Below are 26,635 nucleotides of genomic sequence, written 5' to 3' on the forward strand. Positions count from 1 at the left end.
ACCATCGCCTATAGACATGAGCAGTACCATGGACATAACAGAGTATACTGTTTCGCCCATGATACCCTCCATGCGTTGCCATTCCTGAGGACTCAGGTGTTATTCCTCTGTACCCTGTAAATTCACGCCATATCCCACCCTTCAAACCGAAACACAGCCATGCAAACACAACTGCTTCACGGTTGAAATACGAATGGGACAGAGGTACCCAAGCAAACGACTTTTGTACAAAGTCTCGCTCTGGTTTTGTTTTGTTTGAATTTTTTTAAATCTAATAATATATTATTTTGAGCAGACATTAAGTAGTTTTGAAGATTATGTTTTTAAAAATAATAAATAAAGAATAATAATTTCTTTAGTATACGCTAGAGCAATTGATTTATGTGATCCCAATAATGAAGTACCGCGTTCGTGATTCACAGTTCATCCCAAAGGTTGACTGGTAGAGAATGCTACTAGCACTAAGTTCGTCTTTTTTGCCATATTTTCTTTTTGTCAATAAAGTTATTTAAATATATAAATTCGGTATTTACATATATAAAGATAGATTAGCTAAACTTTCCAAAATGAATTCTTTTATTAATATTTTAATATTGAGAATATGCATTATGCATTCAAAATCTAGGATATTTTTTGATGGGTGAAAATTCTATGGTAGCCCCGCCTGCGCTAACGGGATACGCTGGCGGAGCACCAGTGAAGGGTGATAGGTGAGAATGAAAACAGGCCAGTTAGCCCATCATGATGAATTCATCAGGAATTAACCATGATAGTTTCCAGGGAGAACCGCGAGGAGGTTGACCTGGTTGGGTATATTGCTAGCGATGGGATTCTCAGTCTCCATTACTAACAATCCCTTTCCCCCCTATTGTGGGATGTTAGGTATAATATAAGATACACGATAGACAAGTAAAAACTGTTCTGAGATTAATCGCTAATATAGCATATTGTAATATATATTGAAACATAAAGTTTTAAAATGTCCTAGGATATCTTATTTTGTAAATCAGACAATTCCAACGATTTTGGTACTATTTGTACTGTATCGTTTTCACTCATTGTACACAGACTTATTAGCCATTAACTAGGCACTGCTGAACATAAGTTTTCCCCTTTAGGGGGTTTTGCCAGTAGTTGCCAAGTTTGGCAGGTGGATTGGCAACCGTAGTCAGGATTTAGAGATGTTTTAAGAGGGACACTGCTGCCCTTTCCTCGCCCTCTTAGTCGCCTCTTACAACGCCCACGGGAAAGGAATGGGTGGCTTATTCTATGCTGGGACCACACGGTTTTATACAGATATACATATAGGATACAGATCTATTCCATAGATAATAGATTGCTTTATTTTTCCTCTATTCAATAATACACCGCTTACTTTCTCGGTTTGCACAATGGTTGACTGGTAGAGAACACCGTCCGGTGTTAAGTCCGCCAAATGTACATAGAATTTTACTGTGCATTAAATGTTAAATAAATAATTTCAAATCACAGATTATACAAGGTGAATAGTGCAAAATTATGAATGAATTCGCAACTACGTCTACTTAACACTAGTGAGCGACGTGCGATCTCGCGATGTGAGTAGAAATAAATCGGCCGGCAGACACAACAAGGCGAAACTCAAATGTCATGTAACAAAACAGCGGTGTCAACGCACTCGGCCCGTAGGGAATGCCGCCAATTTTTGTCTTTACTTTTTATTCGAATTAAAAAAAAAAGTATTGTCCTCTATTTGCACTAAAATGTGACATAATTTTCTCAAAGGTTGCCTGGAAGAGATCGCTCTTAGCGATAAGGTCGCCCATTGTTTTCTCATTGTGATTATTTCTTGTAATTATTTATATTTATAATAAGTTTACTATTGTAATCTTTTGGAGGAAACAATAAAGAGTATCTATCTATCTATCTATCTCTTTTCAGTCGACTTCGAAAAGGGCGGTTCACAATTTGGTTGTATTTTTTTGTTTATTATTTCATTCTTTGTCATTTATTGATCGATTTGGAAAATTAATCTTTTGTATTTCGAAGAATAAAAAAGAGCTATATTTATCCCATATACATTTTCTTAAGATCAGTTTAATTTTTAAATTAAAATAACTTTTTTTTTAATATCACTGAGGTGGCAAATAAGTATACGGCTCACCTTATGGTAAGCGGTTACCGTAGCCTATGAACGAATGCAAAACCTGATTTTGCCACGATCGATTTTCGTGTTAATTGAGGAATGAAGTCTATTTATTACTTTTTGTTAATTACTTATGTAAGAGCTCTAAGATAGGGGTTTGAAAGTTTTTTTTAAGTATATATCGTAATTGTTTGTATCTATAATAAGTTTACTATTGTAATCTTTTGAAAAAAAAAAACAATAAAGAGTATCTATCTATCTATCTACATAGTGAACAATCTAATCAAAAATACTAAAAATTCAACAGTTCTGTATTGACTGTTTTTTATTACTTTAACTGTTTAAATTCCAGAAACCTTTGTTCCATTAATACTCTCCAACTATCTATCCCCTCTTACTATACTGGTTTCGCTTCAAATTCTTTTCTCCCACATTCTTCACGACTCTGGAACGCGTTTCCTGATGCCATTAAGAGACTACTGACTAAACCGTCTTTAAAAAACGTTCACGCTCTCTTTTTTATTTTATCCGAGCTGTAAGTACTTTATATTATTCTCAATTTCGTGTATAATATAGTATATGTCATATATGTGTAAGTATATTTGTTATTCATATATATTTATTCGTTTATATATGTAATTTTAGTATGTATGTATATCAATAATTAGTAGTACCGTATTAGAGTATTCTGACACTTGCCTATGGTTGACTGGGAGAGAATGCTTTTAGCATTAAGTCCGCCATGTACACATATTTGTACTAATGAATAAATAAATAAATAAACTGTTCCCATTTCATAAATTCTGTGTCATTTATATTCCATAATAAACAAGTGAATTGTCAAATAAATTACTCGTATTTCTGTCATGCCAGTCATTTTATCAGAGTTAAGATCACAAACCATTACATCACAAACAGACAAATGTAAGCAAGGGACCGCTATAATTAGACACGAGAGGGCAGGCCGACCCCTATCATTGTGGCACCTGCCTATAAATACCGCCATTCTGATATGCACAGCTAAAAACGTCAAATTCGTCTTGTTGACATTCTGACACAGCTGTGTTTCCGCTAATAGGACTGTTATTTTTGCCTTATTTTTTTTGCTACTTGCAAAAAAGAGGTTGTAATTCTTATGTATTTTTGTGGCTAAATTAAGAGGTTATATATGTTGTAAATTATGAATTTATTTTAATATTTTTTTTTTGCAATTGATAAGGGTTACTGACGTGTTACGTTTATGGTAGTTTTGTCCCCTTATTTTTACTTATGACTGCATGATGTAAGGTAAAATGTAGATTTAAATATACACTAGACACAAAAATGAAGGGATATACAAAAAAAAAATCCAAATTTTTGTGTGATTTTCAACGAGCTGTAACTCCGAAGAAAATGATGGTACAGCAAAAAGAAAAAAACAGCATTATAGCTCCAAGTGTCTACTTTTTAGACATGACCATGAATATTTTATATCATGTTTGGGTCTGGAGTAATTCTAAGAAAATTACCAAAAAAATTTTGCATTTTTTTTCTTATCTAAACTAAAAAAACTACTAGTATGGTAATTTTAATATGATGGTAACATATTATCTGGGCATAGACAAATAAAATAATAAACTGCTTCTTTGCATATCTTGAGTCAACGAATACTTTTTTCCTGTGTGACATCCCATTTCTACACATTCGCTTCCCTAATACAATCATAGATTTTCATTTTATAGGTTTAAATGGAATGGTAATCCCGCCTGCGCTATCGGTATGCACTGGCGAGGTACCAGTGAGAGGTGATAGGTGAGGATGAAAAGGCAGGTCAGTTAGTCCATCGTGACAAATTCAACGATTAATTAGTCACGATAGTTTCCAGGGGGAGTCAAGTAGAGGTCGACATGATAGGGTATATTGATAGCAATGGGGACTAACCTCCCCATTACTAACAATCCCTTCCCCCCACAATCATAGATTAGGTGGACGCGGATATAGCTTATATAGTTTGAATATGTGGAACAATAAAATAGAGGTTAGTTTCCATTACTATCAATCTATCAGGTCGACCTTCACGCGGCTCCTCCTGGAAACTATCTGACCTGTTTTTTATCCTCACCATTCATCCCCCACTGGTGCCCCGCCGGTATATACCGATAGCGCAGGCGGGGTTACCATTCTATTATTATCCATAAAAAAACAATAGAATAGAATTACTCTATGACTCACTATTTTTTTTTTGATGGATGATAATGGAATGGTAATCCCACCCGCGCTAACGGTATACACCGGTGGGACACCAGTGAAGGATGATAGGTGAGGATGAAGTAGGTCAGTTAGCCCATCGTGACGAATTCAACAAGAATTGTTCACGATGGTTTCCAGGGGGAGCCACGTGGAGGTCGACCTAATAAGGCATATTGCAAGCAATGGGGCTGTCAAACTCGATTGCTAACAATCCCTTTCCCCCTATGACTCACTATTGCTAAGCAATTCACATTATATTATACGTAATCACATTTTTAATACGTTTACATTCGCAAATGAAATCTGATATGCATAACGCCCACTTTTACAAACACTAGAATAATCATACTGGTACAGTTAAATCAATACATTTGTTGGTTTAACTTTGTTGTACCATATGTAAATTGAGCTATGACCTTCCATATTATTGCGGTCGGCACGTACAATTTTGTGTTTATTGTTTGCTCTCTTCGTTTATTATTCTCTTCTATTTTAGTATTATTGTTATTTGCCTCAACTATTAAGTATAATATGCAAAGAGTTTCATTTATTACTACTACATTTCATTCGTCAATAGCTAGGGTTTTGTTGTTTTTAAATATCATGAGTACAATGAATTTTGCTTCGTACATATATCTACCAGAGGGAGACTTTGTACGAAAGTCGTTTGCTTGAGTACCTTGTCCCATTCGTGTTTCAATCGTGAAGCAGTTGTGTTTGCATGGCTGTGTTTCGTGAAATTACTGGGTACAGAGGAATAACACCTGAGTCCTCAGGAATGGCAACGCATGGGGGTATCATGGGCGAAACAGTATACTCTGTTATGTCCATGGTACTGCTCATGTCTATAGGCGACGGTTACCACTTTCCATCAGGTGGGCCATCAGCTTGTTTGTCATTCTAAGTTGTATAAAAAAAAAAATTTGGTACGACTATAATTAGAGACTCAATCGCGAAGGAGGGCCTCATCGATATACACCGGCGGGGCACCAGTGAAGGATGATAGATGAGGTTGAAGCAGCTGGTTGCCTCAGTTGGCCCATCGTGACGAATTCAACAAGAATTGTGCACGATGGTTTCCAGAGGGAACCATGTAGAGGTTGACCTAATAGGGCATATTGTTAGCAATTACTTCATATTTGCATTCATATTCGTTTGTTGCTAAGGGCTGATGACTTTGAGAGTTTATTTCTTCTGTCTTAGACATTGCTTGTTGTGGTTCTGTTTTTTTTTTTATATATAATTAATTAGTCACTTAGTTATATTAAAACATTATTGAGAATTGATAGTACTACTAATATTCTTGCGGGTAGTTCTCTCGAGTCATATTTCTAGGTTTCTTACGTAATAGTATTATATTTCGTTCAGTTGATAATAAAAAAATATTATTATTAGCTTCTCAGAATTAAAAGAAACGTTTTTAATAGATAAATTTAGAAAACTTATAACATATAACAAACACAATAGTTGACTGTGAATTTAACGGACATAACATTTGACGTGCCAATTGACAAGTGTTAAAATGGAATGCGGACGCTTTTCAAATGGACTCAAGTGGAGTGCTTTTACTGCAGTACACACTGTAGTCATCGAGGATTGTAATAATGATGATTGTGGAATCAACGACAACTATCTAATCACTTATCCTGATAGCGATGATTCAAATGAGAAAACTTACGATGCAGCTATTGAATCTAATGACGTTTGCTACGACAATGATGATATTAATGTGAATTATTATGAAAACCCTCTTTTCGTACCAAAAGAGGAATTAAGAGAAATAGATTATCCAAAGAAAGAAATAGAAAGTGATTTTAAAGAAGAATTAGAAGAACCTGTAGTATTTCTGTCGACGACGCGTGCAGCCAAACTGCAGAGGGCACTGCGAAATGCTGGTCTCAAAAAGGTTGGTAACGGTTTAGATATAAGTTCAGTTTTAAAGTACGAATAGTTATTTATAGACAAATGACCATCAATCTAATCATCAAATGTATATATATCATCATCATATTCCTACCCTTATCCCAATCATTTGGGGTCGGCGTAATATGATTTTATCCATATTACAAAAAGATTTGGTTTTTAGTTTTACGACCGGCCACCTGCCTGACGTCGACCTTCTTTGGGATGTATATATATATATATGTGAAAAATTATTTTTATGTTACTTCTTAAAAAAGATTCTAACCTAAAATATACATTCAATTCTGGTATATATTTTTTCTTTGTCTCAAATGTTATACGATATTTTACGTTAAATTTGAACCGATTTTTATTTATTCGTCTATTGGTCTTGCATTAATTTTGATAAATTTCAAACAGTTGTTTTACTTTGCAGAACAAAGTATACATAGATACATACAGCTCCGCGTTCTAAATTCAAATATTTATTTAAACCAAATATATCTGCAAAACAGCTCGTCGTTCATCGGTGAATTTTATTGATTTTAAAATAAGAATAGTGAGGTTTTCAAACAATATAATTTTTTTCACTTTGTTTTAGCAAAATCTACAAGAAAAAATTTTATAAATGGAATTCTACTAATATTGTTTATTTATTTTCATTTTACTGTACCACTTAAAAACAATAAATATTAATGAGAAGTGATACAAAAGGTGACCTTATCGCTAAGCAATCTCTTCCAGACAACCTTGCGTGGAAGACATTGAAAAAGAAGTCAATTTTATTATGTGAAAATTCGTTGATTTTTATATGTTTATACTCGATCAAATGACAGAACTAGTTTCATTGAAATTTGGTAATACGATAGATTATATCGTAACTCAGAACAGAATACTATAGTTACCGATTCATGTGAGTAAAGCCGCGGGAAACAGCTAGTAGTAATATATTTCTCTCTGTTATTATCATTGTGCTCACTGTACTTGAATTTTACTATCGTTTATTAGCTGAGCAGAGTGGTAATTACAGCAGCTCATATCCGGCGAGTTTGATGATGTGGGGTGACCATACTGTCAAATAAATAACAGGACTCAATACGAATGGGCAATATATGTATATCATATCATATATAGATAGATAGATACTCTGTATTGTTACCTCCAAAAGATTACAATAATAAACTTATTATAAATGTAAGCAATTACAAGAAATAATCACAATGAGAACACAATGGGTGACGTTATCGCCAAAAGCGATCTCTTCCAGGCAACCTTTGGATGGAGAGGAGTAATTATAAACAGTTCGATGAAAATTCTATTATTTCTAAATATAAAAATGTGACACATATATAGTTACAATATTTCTACACTGGCCTGATAAAGATTATATTAAATATCTGTTATTCAATAAAGAATATAGCAACGAAGAGCCCGATTGAATTTAATATATATTATATATTTCCGGTATAAGTGATGTCGAAATTGGCAATGAGCTTTTTTTCGCCATCAACGTTTAGAGAAACCTAATATACAGATAGCGAAGCAGTATCGACATTGCTCATGTTTTGGATTCAACAATAAAATTCATTATATTGATTAATGACTTCATTAGATGTTTTTATTCTTGACATGAGCACTTGAAACGCAAAGATTTGTTGAATGTTTCAAGCGTTATACAGTTTATTTGATGTCAGAGTCCCATTCATCAATTAATCAGTGTTGTAACAGATGCCGTCGTGGAATTCTGGTTCTGATTCACAGAATGTAGGTCATGTTTTCGATTGTAGTAACTCGAATTAATTTTAGTTTTTGGTATTTCTTGTAGCTATAAGTTTCAGCAAATTTCAAAGTCGTTTCCATTCTAATGGCAGAATGCGGAAGAAGTTTCCAAGATCTTAAACCACCGATTTAAAACACTAGGCTTTTTTAATCAAAAATATCTATTTGTATCTTAAAACATACTCACTTGAAATAAACATAACCTAGTGTATTATATAATGGAATCAGGAATGGCAACGCATGTGGGGTATCATGGACAAAACAGTATACTCTGTTATGTCCATGGTACTGCTCATGTCTATAGGCGACGGTTACCACTTTCCATCAGGTGGGCCGTCAGCTTGTTTGCCATTCTAAGTTGTATAAAAAAAAATATTGTATACTCGCATTTGGCACAGTTATCAGGTTATAATGAAAATGACTGCTTAGTATGCAACTTATACAGGTGGACTTCTTTCTTGAAAGAAATTCTTCTTGTCAACTTATCTTGATCAGATGACAGATAGATACTCTTTATCGTTTACTCCAAAAGATTATAATGGTAAACTTATTATAGATATAAACAATTACGAGAAATATGTGATTATTTCTGAGAAAACAATGGGCGACCTTATCGTTAATGGTATGTATATATCGCTCTATATATGTATTTTATATGAGGATGGAATCAAGAGTCTCTCAAGCCACAATTTATATATGAGAAGAGCTGTTAAAGTAATAATAATGTAAAGATGTATGTAAGGATATTTGGCACAGGATTTTCTCTGCCTACCCTTTATGAAATCTAGTATAAAGATAGATATTACTAGATTGATGACTTAGAATTTTTAAATTACTGCTAGCAGTTCCTAAAGTATTCGTGCAATAAAGTATTTAATAAATAATGAATTTATTTTGTAATTGTCAAGTAATATATACACAGAGGACATATATATATATATATATATATATATATATATATATATTTAAACATTTCTAAAAGCCTAATTGCTTGCCAAGTGTAGCAACTACTGACAAATATCGCCTTATGGGGAAGGCTTATGTCCAGCAGTGGACATTTTACGGCTGAAATAATAATAATAAACACAGAGACTTCCTATAAATGTGTAGTTGTACACACACCCTACTCAGTACTAGTAGGCACTGTGAAGTAATATGAAATTGCAGTAAATTCCCGATATATTCTCAATGCAGGATTTTCTCTTAATTTATTATAATATATAGAACTGAATCTCATTTTAAGTATAGAAATTCTATGTAGTAGATAGTTCATTAATATTATATTTATTGTTTTACATTTATATTGAAAAAAAACTGGTATCGCTCGGGATGTAATCTGTTTAGGCATCTAGAAGTTACCATCGTAATATCAGCTTTTAACTGTCCACTGCTGAACATAAACCTTCCCCGTGGGATTTTGCTAGTAGTTGCCATTCTTGGCAGGCGGATTGGCAACCACAGTCAGGTTTTAGAGATGTTTTAAGAGAGACGCTGCTAGAAGTTAGAAAAGACGAACCCAAAAAACAACACTCCTTTTTTGGTTCATGTCCTTAAATTGTTTAAAAAAAAAAAAAAACTAATTATTATTTGTTCAACTAACAGCCTGTAAGTCTGAAAAAGTAATGAATCTGTACTATCATCCTATCCTAACTGGGATGCCAATTAGCTGCTGATCCACTGAGCTTTGCTGCGTCAAAGCTGCATTGTTCCATTTTAAAAATTGGAGATATTACAGACGGCGTTGGTCTTATGTTTTCTCTTTTGTTAGTCTTTTAATATAATATCTATATTTACACATACATATATACCTGAAGAATGATATGTTATGCAGACATTTTAAATTGAAATAACTGCAAACAATATTTTAAACACTGTTTAATATTTTAAACAAATAGTGTTTAACAAAACCATTATGTAATAAAACTGTGTTTAAATAATTAGATATTGTTTTGTCAAAATATTTTATTTCTTTAAATAATTTTATTTTTAATCAAAGAAAAAAGATTTAATTGTTTATTTGTTTACAAATTATAAAGTTTAAAATTATTAAACCGATTTTAATAATTCTTTTACCAAAGAAATCTATATTACTAGCGAGCAGCATATAGGCTAGTATATATAATAATAGTTATTAATTTTGAAACTTTTATCTATCCGCGTGAAGCTGGTCCGAATTGCTAGATTTTAATAAATAGACTTTTTGTTTAGGCCTAATCAGATGCAACATATGGTATGGAACACATATTGCACATACAACAGGAATGGTAACGAAACACACAAAATATACTATACTACTCATAGTACCCCCTGTATTATGGGTAGCATAGTATATTCTGTGACGTTTATACTGCTACTCGTGTCTATAGATTATAGTTACCGTTTATCATCAGGTGGGCTGTCAGTTTGTTTGATATTTTAAGTATTATAAAAAAATACAGTTTCCGAGGAAGGCTGGAGTTCTCCTGCCTACCTCACAAAGTATTTGGAATGATGATAGATACCAACTTCAAACTCAAATTATCTTTATTCAAATAGACTTATTGACAAGCACTTTTAAATCTTTTTCTTTAATCTACTGCATGCTTCAGAAAGTTGTTATCTATTGAGAAGAGCTCACAAGGAACTCAACAGTTACTCTTTTAAATCTCAATTATATATATATATATATATATATATATATATATATATATATATATATATATATATATATATATATATATATATATATATATATATATATAGTATCTGGATGCTTGCATGATGAATGGAGCTTAGCTCGGTATTTTTTTTTTTTGGTAAATCGTATTTTATGGAAATTATATTTAGATACGGCTTAGTGTTGCTTAACAACGCCATCTATTGTCAAGTATATCAAGATAGGCCAGTTAGCCCATCGTGACGAATTCAACAAGAATTGTACACGATGGTTTCCAAGGGGAATCACGTGGAAGTCGATCTAATAAGGCATATTGCTAGCACTGGGGCTGTTAAACTTCACTGCTAACAATCCCTTTCCACCCTGTTTAAGTGTAGCTGTGTCTGTAAAGCCGATAAATAACGTTTATTTGTAATATAGCGTAAATTTACTGGGTACAGAGGAATAACACCTGAGTCCTCAGGAATGGCAACGCATGAGGGGTAACATGGGTGAAACAGTATACTCTGTTATGTCCATGGTACTGCTCATGTCCATAGGCGACGGTTACCATTTCCTATCAGGTGGGCCGTCAGTTTGTTTGCCATTCTAAGTTGTAAAAAAAAATATAGTTTTTTAAATGACTACATCTAAAATTACATGGTCATTAAAAAGCCACTTTGAATCAAGTAAGCCGTACCCTTGCTTATCACTCCAACGGTGAAAAATATGAATGCGTCAAAATCTAATATCGCACTCACTTGATTGATATCCACGATTCGCTGCGTCTGTAAAATGAAAGTATATCTATCTTCGTCGTTGATATCGAATGTCAAAAAGTAAGGAAGCTGCGAGAGGTGTTGAATAGATTAATTTTCTCCCCCTGAGCTCTTCAGTTTTTATGTTTACGGCACAGTTTTTAAAAGTGTTCCCTTTTGGAAAATTACTTTTTTGCTAGTAAAGGTTTTGAGCGTTTCACTTTACAGGTATAGTCGTGACATCAATACCTGTTTAGTGTATACCTGTGTTTTTTTTATACAACTTAGAATGGCAAACAAGCTGACGGCCCACCTGATGGAAAGTGGTAACCGTCGCCTATAGACATGAGCAGTACCATGGACTTAACAGAGACTGTTTCGCCCATAATACCCCCCATGCGTTGCCATTCCTGAGGACTCAGGTGTTTATTCCTTCAAACCGAAACACAAATGTCAGTGGAATTTCTAATTTTTATCAATCGATTTCATAACTCTTTCATTAGTTATTATAAAATGGACCTTATGTTGTCTTAATAAGTATTATATTATTTTATATTATAAACCGATTTGGACTTACAGATTAGTCGCATAGTAATTTTATCAAAACCGCTTTTATAGTTTAGTTTACTTTTCATATTAAAATACATAGTTTTGTCACAATTGAAGTAACTTTTTGGTAGAAAACAGTCTTCAGTTATGTGATTAAAATCAATATTATGTTAAACTACCTAAGTTGAAAAACTTTGTATTGCCTCCAACTATTACCGATCAGATGCATTTTTATATTACTAAGATAAAAGCTAGCTTATCCTTCACGTCGGAACAAATGCAGTACACATTTAGAAAATTTCATTAAAATCGATCAATCTCTTTCGGAGATTAGCAAAAACAAACATTCTAACACGAGGTATTTATATATTAAAGATTTTTGTTCAACCGCTTTTAAACAACTTTGCAAGTGTTCAAATCTTGAAACCTGACCATATTCAGTCACAGACCAGCTATTAATTTCGTGACTGAGTTAGCAACACTGAATGTGAGTAGTGCTGTTCTAGGTTATGTATAATTCAGTAATGTAACTGGAGTACATATAGTGATATCAACAATTCAACAGTACATATATTAGATTAATAATCGAATTAGCAATGAGGAGGTCCTGCTTAGGGTTAAGGAAAAAAGACAAATTATTAGAACTATTGAGGACAGAAGGGGAAAAATGTTGGGACACTTGATACGACACGACGAAGTTATGAACATTATAATAGAAGGTAAGATAGAAGGAAGAAGGGTGAGAGGGAGACCGAGACATAGTCATATCAGGCAGATCAAGGAAGGAGTTGGTGTCGTGTCGTATTAAGGGGTGAAGAGCCTCGCTGAAAATCGTAGTGAGTGGCAAGAGCTCCACCGACAAGAGCGCAGCTCTTAAATAGGATAGATAGATAGATTAGAATAATAATATGCCTGAATCTCATTATGTTTTATGAGAATAACGAGGCTGAATATATGCTGAACATACGAGAACTAGATAATATTAATATCTCATCAAATTATTTTAGACATTTCTTTGTACATAATATGATTTTTAAATAACTCTCTTTGTCTAGAGACAGACAAGTCATTTGCCTTTTAAATTACTATTGGAGGAGTAACTCGAAGTAAAATACTGTACCAAACCGTCTGGCCAGCGTAGTGCCAGTGGATAGTCCACTATCACGATCAATTTTGATAAAATTTATATGGAGGCAATCTGTAAATATATATTATTAAATAAAAAAAGGATTTTCCAAATTGGTTAATAACTAACGGAGTTATAACATTAAAAAAAACATACAATCGAATCTCCTTATTTTTTAAGTTGGTAGAAAAATTATAGTTAAAAATTAAAATATCTCTATGGTTGGTTTATCGATGAGGACTTTAACTAGATTGCGACTTATTTTTACATGTTTTTTTGTTTTTTATTTATTTACATTATTTTATGATTTTTTTTATAAATGTTCTTGAATTCATATTATTTTAAAAAGAAACGGTCGTTGGAACTGAAAATTTTCAGGCACATTTTTTTAATCTATGTATCAGAATTGTCTATGCTTCTGGTGACTTTTTGGTGACAGTAAAGAAGATAAACGAGTGACAAGCAAACAAACAAATGTTTATTTATGGTACAACGCAACGAAAGGAAGTAGGACAGTATGATAAGTAGCTATTTGCTAATGTTTCTTGTGTTTTTTTAAGCGTATTCCCAAAAAAGCGAGCCCTCGATTGTATTTCTTGATGTTGTAAATAGCAGGATGCAGTAATAAAACATATATGTATTTGTGATATAAAATAATAAGTTTAGTGAAAAATATACGAGACATGTCTTATAAAAATCTGACATAGAACAAGCTTAAAAATAATACATTGTTCTAAAAAACCTCAGTGTCAACAGCCAGTATTAAATCTTCAACACTTGATACTGTATTACGTGATTTTATTAGTTCACTTTCCAGAGCTAGTAATAGCGGGTGTGTTATAGGTTAGCCGGAAAAAAAAAATTATGAATTAAAAATCATTTATGTATTTTATGTTCTAATTTTCTTGTTTTTGTTCAATATGCTTGAATATAATTTTAATTAGGAAGACTTATGTATTCTTAACTACCTTGAATAGGGGGGAAAGGGATTGTTAGTAATGGAGACTGAGAATCCCATTGCTAGCAATATACCCAACCATATCGACCTCCTCGCGGTTCCCCCTGGAAACTATCATGGTTAATTCCTGATGAATTCATCATGATGGGCTAACTGGCCTGTTTTCATTCTCATCTATCACCCTTCACTGGTGCTCTGCCAGCGTATCCCGTTAGCGCAGGCGGGGTTACCATACTATTTTCATCTATATATATAAAAAAAAAAAAAACTGCTTTGAGTAAAAAAACAACAATAAAATAAAAAAATAATATGGTAAAATTTAATATTTAGCTTACATGAATGATATTTTTACCATATTTTGAAAACAAAGCTTACCTTAATAACTACAAGACCTAGGACTATAAATAGTATTTTTGTTAAATAAATAGGTCTCACTACCTCCCAGAACCCGTTGGTCCACTACTTACAGGAGATACTAATGGGAGACTTCGTACAAAAGTCGATTGCTTGGGTACCTCTGTCCCATTCGTTTTTCAACCGTGAAGCAGTTGTGTTTGCATAGATGTGTTTCGGTTTGAAGGGTGGGATATGGCGTGAATTTACTGGGTACAGAGGAATAACACCTGAGTCCTCAGGAATGGTAACGCATGGGGGTATAATGAGCGAAACAGTATACTTTGTTGTGTCCATGGTACTGCTCATGTCTATAGGCGACGGTTACCACTTTCCATCAGGTGGGCCGTCAGCTTGTTTGCCATTTTAAGTTGTATAAAAAAAAACTTACGGGGCAGTCTGTATAGACATTTTTTTTTAAGATTTTTATATTAAATACTATATGATTTGGAATTTCGAATAATCACATCTCGTTGAAGAATAAAATAATTTAAACACATCATCTCCAACTCCCGCTGTGGCGCGATATATGTAACATTATTTTAGGCAATAAAATTAAATCAAAATGTATGTTTGATTTAATTTTATCGCGTTCCTGTATCGTGTTGCGAACTTTTGCGGCGGTTTATGTGGTAATTCATTATGGTGGTTACGTCCCATAAATTTATGTGTGTTATACAATTACATGTTCATAACAGAAAGCTATATCATTCGTGAACAAACATACACCGGTGAATGATGGGATGTCTTATTGATGGGACGTAAGGCACATCTTGTAATGTACATCTTGTTAATATAATTAAACTGGGGGGGGGGGGGGGGGGGGGGAGGGTTAGACATTAATAGTAATGAGCAAATTATGTATCTATAAATATTGTTCAATGGAGTTCCCATTTTCTTTTGAAGTTTTATGAATTACAAAAAATCGCTTCAGAATTGGCGAAGAAGATTCGCTTAACGTGATAGCAAAAATTATTTTAAATTATTTTGTTCAATTCCGCTACTTTTAGTATAGGTGTCACTGCCAATACTCGAAGATCGACCACCACTATTACTACCAAAATTTGCACAACCTTCTATATTAGCCGTTAATCACCGACCGCTATTAAGTTCACGCACGTTTTGCGACATGTGTTTCACATCTAAACGAGGTGTCTTTAAGCAAATTAATAGATCACTGCTCGGAGTCTAATGTTAACCGTTCGGCGTAGTTTTTGCAGTTTGAGCACCAGTGTTAGCAAAATAATAATTATTTCTATAAAATATTTAAAAAGAAGAATTAGACATAATTCAGAATCACATTCTTTTCAACCGACTTAAAAAAAAGGAGATTTTCAATTCGGTTGTATTTTCTTTATGTTCGTTACCTTATAATTCCGTTAAGACTAAAACCGATTTAGAAATTGCTTTTTTTATTTAAAAGAACATACTTACAGATTGATCCCAAAGAAATTTTATCAAAATCGGTACAATAGTTTAATTTTTAGAACAAAAGAACTGGTTTATCGCAACTGAACTCGGTTTTTATATGGTACACAATTTTTAATTACAGAAGTCTCTTAAGAATATAACTAAGCAATTTTTATAACAATCTATTGAATACAATAAATCCAATGTTCCATACGAACAATAAGTTATTTCCGTTAAAATAAAAGTGCTGTTGGAAAATTGCTAGGAAATTCAACGAACGTTACCGCGACAAAAGCTTTTCGAGGGACCTGTAAAAGGCTTTTCCTTGATGTATTGAACTAGTTTTATACTAGTCATAAAAGTGGATTAATTTTTTTACTTTAACTTAAAATGGTAAATAAGCTGACGTTCTACCTGATAAAAAAATGGTATTATTATTAAAAGATGGGCTTTTTCAGCCAAAAAACCTGTGACGTTACAACCTTCCCATGATCTTTTGTGTTCACCCTTTTCTAAAGTTCGCTGCTAATTCCTATTAGTGATAGGAATTTTTTTTTATATACAACTTAGAATGGTTAACAAGCTGACGGCCCACCTGATGGAAAGCGGTAACCGTCGCCTATAGACATGAGCAGTACCATGGACATAACAGAGTATACTGTTTCACCCATGATACCCCCCATGCGTTGCTATTCCTGAGAACTCAGGTGTTATTCCTCTGTACCCTGTAAATTCACGCCGTATTCCACCCTTCAAACCGAAACACAGCCATGCAAACACAACTGCTTCACGGTAGAAACACGAATGGGACAGAGGTACCTAAGCAATCGACTTTTGTAGTGTCATTTTATATCTCCTCAGGATATAGAGTGTATTTTCCAAAAGAGATATATTATGTATTACAGCCATAAATTAAGTGCTGCGGCGTTTCTTCTTCATTGCGACAAAATCTGCAAACTTTTTTTGGGCATAAGCATAGTTGGGCCATATGCTTGTTTAATTTGCAGTGTCCAATGAGAATCCTTGTTAATACACACATGTTGTTTTTATTCAAAATCATTAATGCCTTATAGTAATTTTTTGAAAACCCCTTAATCAGGGCTTTCGAGCGTAGCAAATGGTAAGCGTCGTCTATAGACATACTATACACATAATATAGTGTCGTCCATGATACTCATCATGCGTTGCCATTCCTGAGAATTAAGGTGTTATGCTTTTGTAGGTGGGTATCTATAGAACATGTTAATGTTCAGTCATACAGCTAGAGGTTATTTTTGGTCTAGGAACTTCAAACTTTACTAATATACCATGCCATCAACCGTTAATCGACTACTGCTGAACAAAGACCTCCCTCTATGGGGGGTTTTGCCAGTTTCGACAGTTTCGCCAGTTACGACGTTTGGCAGACGGGTTGGCAATCGCAGTTAGGCATTGGTGATGTTTTAAAGAGAGCTGTCTCTCTCTCGACCATTAGTTCTCTTAGTCATCTTTTAGGAGACCCATAGGTAAACAAAAATGACTCATTCTATGCCGAGACCATATAGCCACATTATAATCTTTGCTTATTAAGTGTTTTTAATAATAATAATAATAATTTATTTGCATAAATATAATATAAATAAAATAAAAGTGTTATCTAAATTTATATTATACAAGTAAACAGATTAAATTGTTTGTTTGTATTGGATAAAAAGTACTAAATCGATTTTAAAAATCCAACCTATATTAAGTAATACAGGCAAGTTCTTTTTTCGAAAATTCTATCTATCCGAGCTAAAAAGGGCAAAATAGCTAGTATTTTATATATGTTATCATATAGAGTATTTACTGCATATACTGATGTTAGGTTTATTTCTATCTGATCCAACCGTAATCCGGACTGCAAAATGAAATATGAATTTCTCAGGCATTCAAATATTAGTCCTGAAGGTAACTTATATATGATGAGGTTCAGATTAGTGACGTCTAAAGTCAGCCTTTTTTAATATTTATGTATTTTGATAATCGTTAAAAAGAATCGAATAGATTCGAATTTAAAGATTCGAATAAGCACTCGAGCACTTGTATAGTTTGTTCAACTAATTTATTAAACTCTGATTTATTTAATTTTCTGCTAATTTTGAAAGGAATACATGTTTAGTTATTTAATAATGAATCATTTAGTAATCAATAAAACAAGTAATGAAACGTTGTGAAGGAACATAAAAACTTACGACAGACACATGACTAGTATTCGAGTATGGCGTGAAGTCGAAACCTATTAGACTATTGTGCATTCGTATTTTGTATATCGAGTACATGAGTACTTGTGTCTATCTATTTAAGCCCATTGTTCACCCATTCTTGGGTATAAGCCTTTTCATGATTTGGCCAAAAAAAACGATTCTTCGCCATGCGCATTCAAGTCTTGCCTACCGTTCTATCCATATAGCGCATGCATTGTCATTTTACTCCGGTTAATTCTTGGTTTCCACTCTGCAATCTTACGGCTCCAACGTCCATCCTTACTCATGTGGCCTACTCTTCTCTACTTCAACTTGGAAACTACTAGAGCTATACATTTGCATCCAGTACGCTTTCAGATTTCTACGTTTGGAATGTGGTTAATGAGGGAGTGACCCAACATAGCTCGTTCTATTGCTCCTTACACAACTTGGAACTTCCGATCAAGTTTAGTTGTAACAGAACTCGAATACATACTAGATATTCGAGTCAGTACTCGAATCAACCAAACTTGACACATCACTGGTTCAGATAGCAGGTAATTTTCAATATCATCTTGAAATTGAAAGTGAAATTACGAATTTGACGACCCTCATTTAAATTAAAAATTAACGCAATTTGGAAACGTCTATCATAGGAAGGTAAAAGATTTAGGGGTGCGTGTATGGACAATCTGTCACCGAGGTCCACAAGCAATGTAATATTCTGTTAAGGATATTTTTAATGGAAAAAGACTCAGTACATTAGTTAAATATTTAATGAGATTGCTAGTAAATCCTCTCTAATATTATAAATGTAAAAGCGAGTTTGTTTGTTGGTTACATTATAGCTCTTTAACGGCTTAATCGATCACTATGAAATTTGATATACACGTACTATATAGGGTGGTGAAGGACGTAGGTTGGTTTTCTATCCCGATCAGTAAACATATCCTGCGGGTCTACCATGAAATGAAATTCCGAAATTTCGGACTCGATTTCGTGCTTTTGTTTATACCAAAATCGGACCAATAAATAGAGTTGAACATTTCGTTCGTCATACATCCTATCATAAAAGTCCAAAGGAACAATATTTTAACATTTTTAATATTTCCAAACGGCATGTATTATGTAATTTTAATATCAAATTCCTTTTTTTTTTGGCTCCGAAATTTCGGAAAACATTTCATAGTAGGTCCTTGTACATGTGGTCCATGTCTAATTTTGTCACAATTGTACTAAAAACTTTATTTTGTCTAATCTAATACCTCCTAAAAATGTTATTTTGCCACTTTAATAGAAAGATTTCTGTAACAGATATAGTTCGTGTTTCTACCGTGAAGCAGTTGTGTTTGTAATCATTAAAGAAAATCAGAATATTTGTCACTTGTTAAGAATTAAATAAGGGGAATTATCCCGTATCTCGCGACATGCTCACAGAGTTAACGGAGGGCACGGGATTTAATTACATACACGAATCAACTTAATGCTCGCTTAAAGTTATTGACGATCGTATTTGTAAGGCTAAGAGATTGCTCCTTTAAGAAATAAAGCCAGTATCTAAAACGCGTTAATTGGGTTCGGTAGATATATTTTAAGGCTTTTTGTTTATTAATACCTTTATAAAAACATAAAAAGTATATAAATAGATATTATATAAAAATGTAATATATAAATTGTGATATATACGGATATATCGTCATAGTCGTAGAATACTGACGGATCTGACAATTATTACATATAGATCCGTCAGTATTCTACGACTATGACGATATATGTGTGTAATTATTCATATGTGTGTATATATTTGTATATTCACCTTTATAGTTGTAATGTGTGAGTAAATAATTTTGATGCATGAATTTTTTTTTGATGGGTGAAAATGGTATGGTAACCTCGCCTGCGCTAATGGGATACGCTGACGGAGCACCAGTGAAGGGTGATAGATGAGAATCAAAACAGGCCAGTTAGCCCACCATGATGAACCAGGAACTAACCATGATAGTTTCCAGGGAGAACCGCGAGGAGGTCGACCTGGTTGGGTATATTGCTAGCAATGGGATTTTCACTCTCCGTTACTAACAATCCCTTTCCCCCCTGATGCATGAATTATGTTGTGCATATATGCACAATATACTTGTTTAGTATGTGTTTATGATTTGATCAAGCTGTGTACGCATGTTTTTGGAGGGGTAGCTTAAAAAAAATATTATTGTACCGTATAAATTAATATAACATTGTTAATTCTCTATAAAGTGTACTTGCTGAAATGAAATAAAAATAAAAGGAAAACTCGAAGTAAATTATTATACTGTGCTATCTAATCGGTAAGTTAAAAGTTTATGTGTCATAGAGATTTTTCTCCAATAGTGGGATGCTAATAGATTGTTGTGATAATGGCAAATGCTTAGTAGCGTCATTAATAAAATAAAAAGTCTAATCAAAATCGGTACATAATTTTTAAACATTGTATATTTGTTTATGTATTGATTAGTTATTCATATTTGAAGTATAAATAGTTGTTACAATTTAGCTGCCCGCTAATGACATGCTTTCTAATTGTATTGACTAGAAGAGATCTCTGTCAGATATAAGTCCACCCTTGCTCACAATATTTATAAATGCATTAACAATGTTATTTACAAGTGGAATATATATATTACATTTTCGTGTGAATATTATATATATATATATATATATATATATATATATATATATATATATATATATATATATATATATACAATAACTTCCTTCTTTTCGAATTCTCTAAATATCATCACAATGTTTTAAAAATGTTATTCATTTAATTTTTTTTTTATGGTACAGAGCGTCGTTTTAATTGGCAAAACAATTTCAGTTTAATTTCCGGCAATTTGGGCGTTAAAAGATATTCCCTCCGCTCGAAAAATGTTAAAAAATTAAAATGTACTATGTAAAGAATGTACCGTACGTCGATATTCGATATTGGATCCAGTGAAAATGACCAGACAGAGAAAATCAATTATGGAATCACTGTATCGGGTGTCGTTTTCGGAATTGGTAATGCTCACTCGAAATTTACGTAAAAATAAAAATTTGAATTTATGAATGAAAAATGCGCAATTAATTATCTCTTCACTACATAGTATAAAACAAAGTCGCAGTCGCTGTCTGTCCGTCCCTATGTATGCTTAAATCTTTAAAATTACGCAACGGATTTTGAAACGGTTTTTTTAATAGATAGAGTGATTGAAGAGGAAGGTTTATATGTATAATACATGCATAATATTGTAGAAAAACACTAATAAATTTAGAGGTTTCTAATGTGACGTGATGTAATGTGTACCCGTGCAAAGCCGGGGCGGGTCGCTAGTTATTTATAAAATTTAAAACATTGTATAAATCTCTTTTAATTATTACAGTGTTAATTTACCAAAAAGTACAACGACTTTGTACAAAAGTCGTTTGCTTGGGTACCTCTGTCCCATTCGTGTTTCTACCGTGAAGCAGTTGTGTTTGCATGGCTGTGTATCGGTTTGAAAGGAATATGGCGTGAATTTACAGGGTACAGAAGAAAAACACCTGAGTCCTTAGGAACATTGGCAACACATGGGGGTATCATGGGTGAAACAGTATACTCTGTTATGTCCATGGTACTGCTCATGTCTATAGGCGACGGTTACCACTTTCCATTAGGTGGGCCGTCAGCTTGTATGCCATTTGTAAGTTGCATAAAAAAGCAGTTTTATTACGTTGTTTTTCAAATTGACAAATTATTGTAAAACAAAATGATAAAACATTTCAATAGCTGATACAAGTTTATGAAAGAATTGACGTTTTTATGAATTAGTCGGTCACTTTTTTATGCAAATTACAATGTTAAAAATGTATGTTTAAAATTGAAATCTTGTTATATTTTTCCAAAAAATTTTATTTTCGATCGACTTTACAAAGAAGGAGGTGCTCATTTCGCTTGTATTGTATTTTTATTTTTATATTTGTTACCTCATAACTCCATCAATTGTAAATCGAGCTGAATTTTTTTTGGCTGAATATTTATTTATTTATTTATTCTTTATTGCACAATAAAACTTTGTATAAGTCGCGAGCTTAATGCCATATGACATTCTCTACCAGATAAACATTGAGTAAAAACAGAAAGCGTATGAAGGGCAGATGTGGTGAAAAATATGTGACAATTATAGTAACACATTAAGGCAATACTGAATATCTGTACTTACAAGTTGTCCCCATAGAAATTTTTTCTAAAATGAGTTTAATAGTTAATTTTTAATTAAAATAACTAGTTTTTTTTTTACATTAAAATCAGTTTGTTGAACATAATTTAATTATTTTTAGAAACATCACAATGAATAGATTCAGTCGAACATTTCATCCACTATCATGAATGGGGGATCTGAAACTTGAATCAAGTGCAACTTGTATCTCGTTGATAAGATACAAGTATCTAGTTTCAAAGCTCAATAACAATCAAACGGGACAATGGAAACGTCTAAAACAAAGTTAACTCGATAGAGTTAAATATAAGTCAGTCTATCTGTATATCAGTATAGTACTATGAATATAACATCCAAGTTTTGATTGTTTCCTATCACTTCCAACTGTTACTGGACTTTATGTCTTTGTAATAAGTATCAGTTTTCGATGTAAACAAAAAGGTCTTAAATTTGGAAATTCTAACTGGACATTTCTATGGGATAGCTTAGTCCTTTGCGACGTTTGAAATGTTCTTAGTTGACATCGTATCATTATATTTCTATAATAACAAATATATATATATATTTTTTTTTTACTACGCAAACAAGTGTGTGATGATGATGATATCAGCTGTTATTGTACACTGATGAAAAAAGGCCTTCCCTTATGGTGAGAGGAGGGAGGGGCTTGTATGTGTATTGTTCTATAATTAAGATCGAGTTTCACCAAAAAAGAAGACTGAATAAAATTATGACAAAACCTGTGGTATTGATTTACAAACTAAATTACTGCCTCGACTTTGATAACATGTCTATTCAACCGATCTATAAATATTTTTTTTTAGATAAAAAAAAAACTTAATTCGGTTTGAATTGAATAAATAAAAACATTATTATGAGGCAACAAATATGAAAAAAACAAAAACAAACGAAATGAGAATTCTCTTCTTCTATAAAGTCGGTTCATTTTCATCATCATTTTCATTTAAGAGTTTCCTCTTGTCGGTGCAACTAATTCATGCATCTTCCTCCAGCCAGCTCTATCCCAGGCCATATAGGGATTGTCGTATAGGGAGATAAAGGATAAAGTCGGTTGAGGACTTAAAATTCCACGAGTCTACAATAAACATCGTCAATCCAAAAAGTCGCGTCATACACGTTTTTATTATAGGAAAAATTATACCATTCAATCGATTGATGGGATCAAACACACTTGTGGTAAATAATTGCAGGCGGACCAATATCATCCATCAATGACAGGGGATGAATTCCCGCCCGAAGCACTTATGCCATTAAAGTCGAATACTAATATAATGTTATTAGCTAATATGTTTTTTTAACCAACTTAAAAAAGAAGCAGTTTGTGAATGCAACTGGATTTTTGTAGCTATCTTCAAATCCTGTTCAATTGAAACAAGTACTTTGTAATATAACATTTTATTTTACAAAATAATTTAATTTTACCACAAAAAAAAATCAATTGTGGCTTAATAAGTTATTTTGCTTTAAAAACTAAACTACTGAACTGATTTTGATGAAATTTCTACGGGACCAATCTGTAAGTATATCATTTATCTAAAGAATTTTTCAAATCGGAAAATCAAAAGCGTCTTGTTGCAAACTCCTTATATTTTCTCTATTTATCTACATTAGTTTTTTCTTTTCTTTTTTTCTTTATACAACTTAGAATGGCAAACAAGCTGACGGCTCACCTGATGGAAAGTGGTAACCGTCGCCTATAGACATAAGCAGTACCATGGACATAATAGAGTATACTGTTTCGCCCATGATACCTCCTATGCGCTGCCATTCCTGAGGACTCAGGTGTTATTCCTCTGTACCCAGTAAATTCACGCCATATCCCATCCTTCAAACCGAAACACAGCCATGCAAACACAACTGCTTGACGGTTGAAACACGAATGAGCTAGAGGTACCCAAGCAATCGACTTTTGTACAAAGTCTCCCTCTGGTAAAAAATAATTCTAAATTAATCCAACTTTGAGAAAAACTTTTTTTCCCAGTATAGAATAGGCCACTCCTTCCATTCCCGTGGGTGTCATAAGAGGCGATTAAGGGCACTTAATGGTCGAAGGATCAGGTCACTTGCTAAGTGGGGCAATTACTGACAAAACCCCCCTTTATAGGAGAGACCTATGTTCAGCAGTGGACAGTAAACGGCTGGTATGATGATGATGATGATCCTAAGGTTTTTTTTTTAATTTATTTAACAATTTATTGCACCAACATAACAGGATTTGTTGAACAATTTTCAATACGTATAGTGTAGTACAAAAGGCGGTTTTATTGCTAAACAATCTCTTCCAGACAACCTTTGGAAATTAAAGAATAAATAGGTAGCGTTAAAAAATAGATGTCTGGAAAATATTGCTATTAAGTGATAAAGTCATCTATTCTTGCCTCTTTTTCTGTACATATTATTATGTAACTAAATTGTTATTAGTGGGGGGGGGGATTGTTAGTAATGCGGACTTCCAGCCCCATTGCTAGCAATAAACCTCGTTAGGTTGACCTCCACGTAGTTCCCCCTGGAAACCATCGTGTTGAATTCCACGTGTATTTATCACGATATGATATTTGACATGCTCTTCCATTTTCACTTATCATACATTACTGGTGCCCCACCGGTATATACAGATAGCGCAGGCGGGGTTACCATTCCATTATCATCTATTAAAAGAAAAAAAAAACTGAATTGTTATTTGGCGGAAAAAATAAAGAGTTTTCTTTCAGTCAGTCATTTATAATTGTATATATTTTTGCCTAATAGTAATTCCTTTGTTTTTTACGTATTCATTTAGTTTTTTATTCATTTAGTAGTTTCTATGCATGTGCGTATGTGTGTGTGTATATGAATATTACATGTATTACATCTCCATATATAGAAATAATAGGATCTTCATCGTGCCTCCAATCAAACTGTTTATAATTACTCCTCTCCATCCAAAGGTTGCCTGGAAGAGATCGCTTTTAGCGATAAGGTCGCCCATTGTTTTCTCATTGTGATTATTTCTTGTAATTGTTTATATCTAGAATAAGTTAACTATTGTAAACTTTTGGAGGAAACAATAAAGAGTATCTATCTATCTATCCTTTTGGGCTCAACTAGATAATTCAATCACATTACCAAAATAATATAAGGCCTACAAGCCTTATACTTAAGCTTAAATTAGTTATAATAAACTTACATTATCTTTTTAAGACAATTCAATTATATCGCGCATCTAAAGTCGGCTGTATTATCACTCAATTCCCAAATTCTATTACAAAAGTGTTATTTTATGCTTAGAAGAATTAATCTCTGGAAGAAACGCGTAGAAACAAGGCGAAACTTATTTCATGGTCGAAAGCTCTCAGGGCGCCCCTGGGAGGGCGAGCTGTTGATGATGGTAAAACGTTGGCGTGGCTTTTTCAGTAAATTTATGGCCACCATGTGCTTAGAAATAGCTACTACATATATATACGCGTATAAATAAAAATGAAATGTTTTTCATAGGAAAGTGCATGACAAAAAATGGTTGGACATATTTGATAACTTTTTTTGTAGTATTATTTTATAAAAGTAAGTCAATTCTTAATACAGTTATGAGTTATAAAGTTCAAAATGCAAGATATGTACCTAAAGACAGAGGCCAAATATATATATGTATTTATAATAACGGGTGTAGGTACATTGTATGCTCCTGGCATAGAATGGGGCACCCCTTCTCTTCCCGTAGGTGTCGTAAGATGCGACTAAGGGAATTTAATTGCCAAGGCATGGGCAGCAGCGTCCTTCTTAAAACATCACTAAAATCAAATTGTAGATGTTACATAATATATATTATGGATGTTTTTTTTATACAACTTAGAATGGCAAACAAGCTGACGGCCCACCTGATGGAAAGTGGCAACAGTCGCCTATAGACATGAGCAGTACCATGGACATAACAGAGTATACTGTTTCGCCCATGATACCCCCATGCGTTGCCATTCCTGAGGACTCAGGTGTTATTCCTCTGTACCCAGTAAAAATGTTATTTTAAAAGTTGTTTTATTTCTGGTAATTTAATTTTTCAATTTGTTTCAGGTAAGTACTACGGAAGGATTTATGGAAATAAGGGCAAATAGAAAGAAAGCAGTGAGAGATGTAGCATGGGTAATGTATAACTTTGATATTTATTAAGTATATCTGATTTAAGTATGCCTCTTTGGCGCAGTGGTCGGCACGTTGTTTTACTTAAATGAGGTTCCGGGTTAGATTCCTAGTCGGAGCAGTTTATGAAAAGAACATTTTAAATTGAATCTGCTTTAAATGTTCCAGGTTGTGCTCCCAGATGTTTCTTGCTTAGTTTATTATAATATAGGACAT

General features: G+C 33.3%; 1 protein-coding gene across 5 annotated transcripts in view; it reads left to right on the plus strand.

Annotated features, from left to right (window-relative positions):
* The window catches only part of LOC113516486 (apoptosis-stimulating of p53 protein 1), a 459,324-nt gene that overhangs the window by 231,210 nt on the left and 201,479 nt on the right, over positions 1-26,635 (plus strand). The window contains exon 2 of one of the 5 annotated variants that reach the window (XM_052894327.1): positions 5,750-6,260. The exons of 3 other annotated variants lie outside the window; for them this stretch is intronic. In XM_052894327.1, coding sequence (XP_052750287.1) covers positions 5,877-6,260 — 384 coding nt within the window. In that variant the 5' untranslated portion in view covers positions 5,750-5,876. The remainder of the gene's footprint in view (positions 1-5,749; positions 6,261-26,635) is intronic. One more of the 5 variants, XM_052894328.1, reaches the window with a different exon arrangement.

This window comes from Galleria mellonella, unplaced genomic scaffold, assembly GCF_026898425.1.
Source record: "Galleria mellonella isolate WM207_F2 unplaced genomic scaffold, CSIRO_AGI_GalMel_v1 utg21, whole genome shotgun sequence".
In the NCBI taxonomy this organism is placed as follows: domain Eukaryota; kingdom Metazoa; phylum Arthropoda; class Insecta; order Lepidoptera; family Pyralidae; genus Galleria; species Galleria mellonella.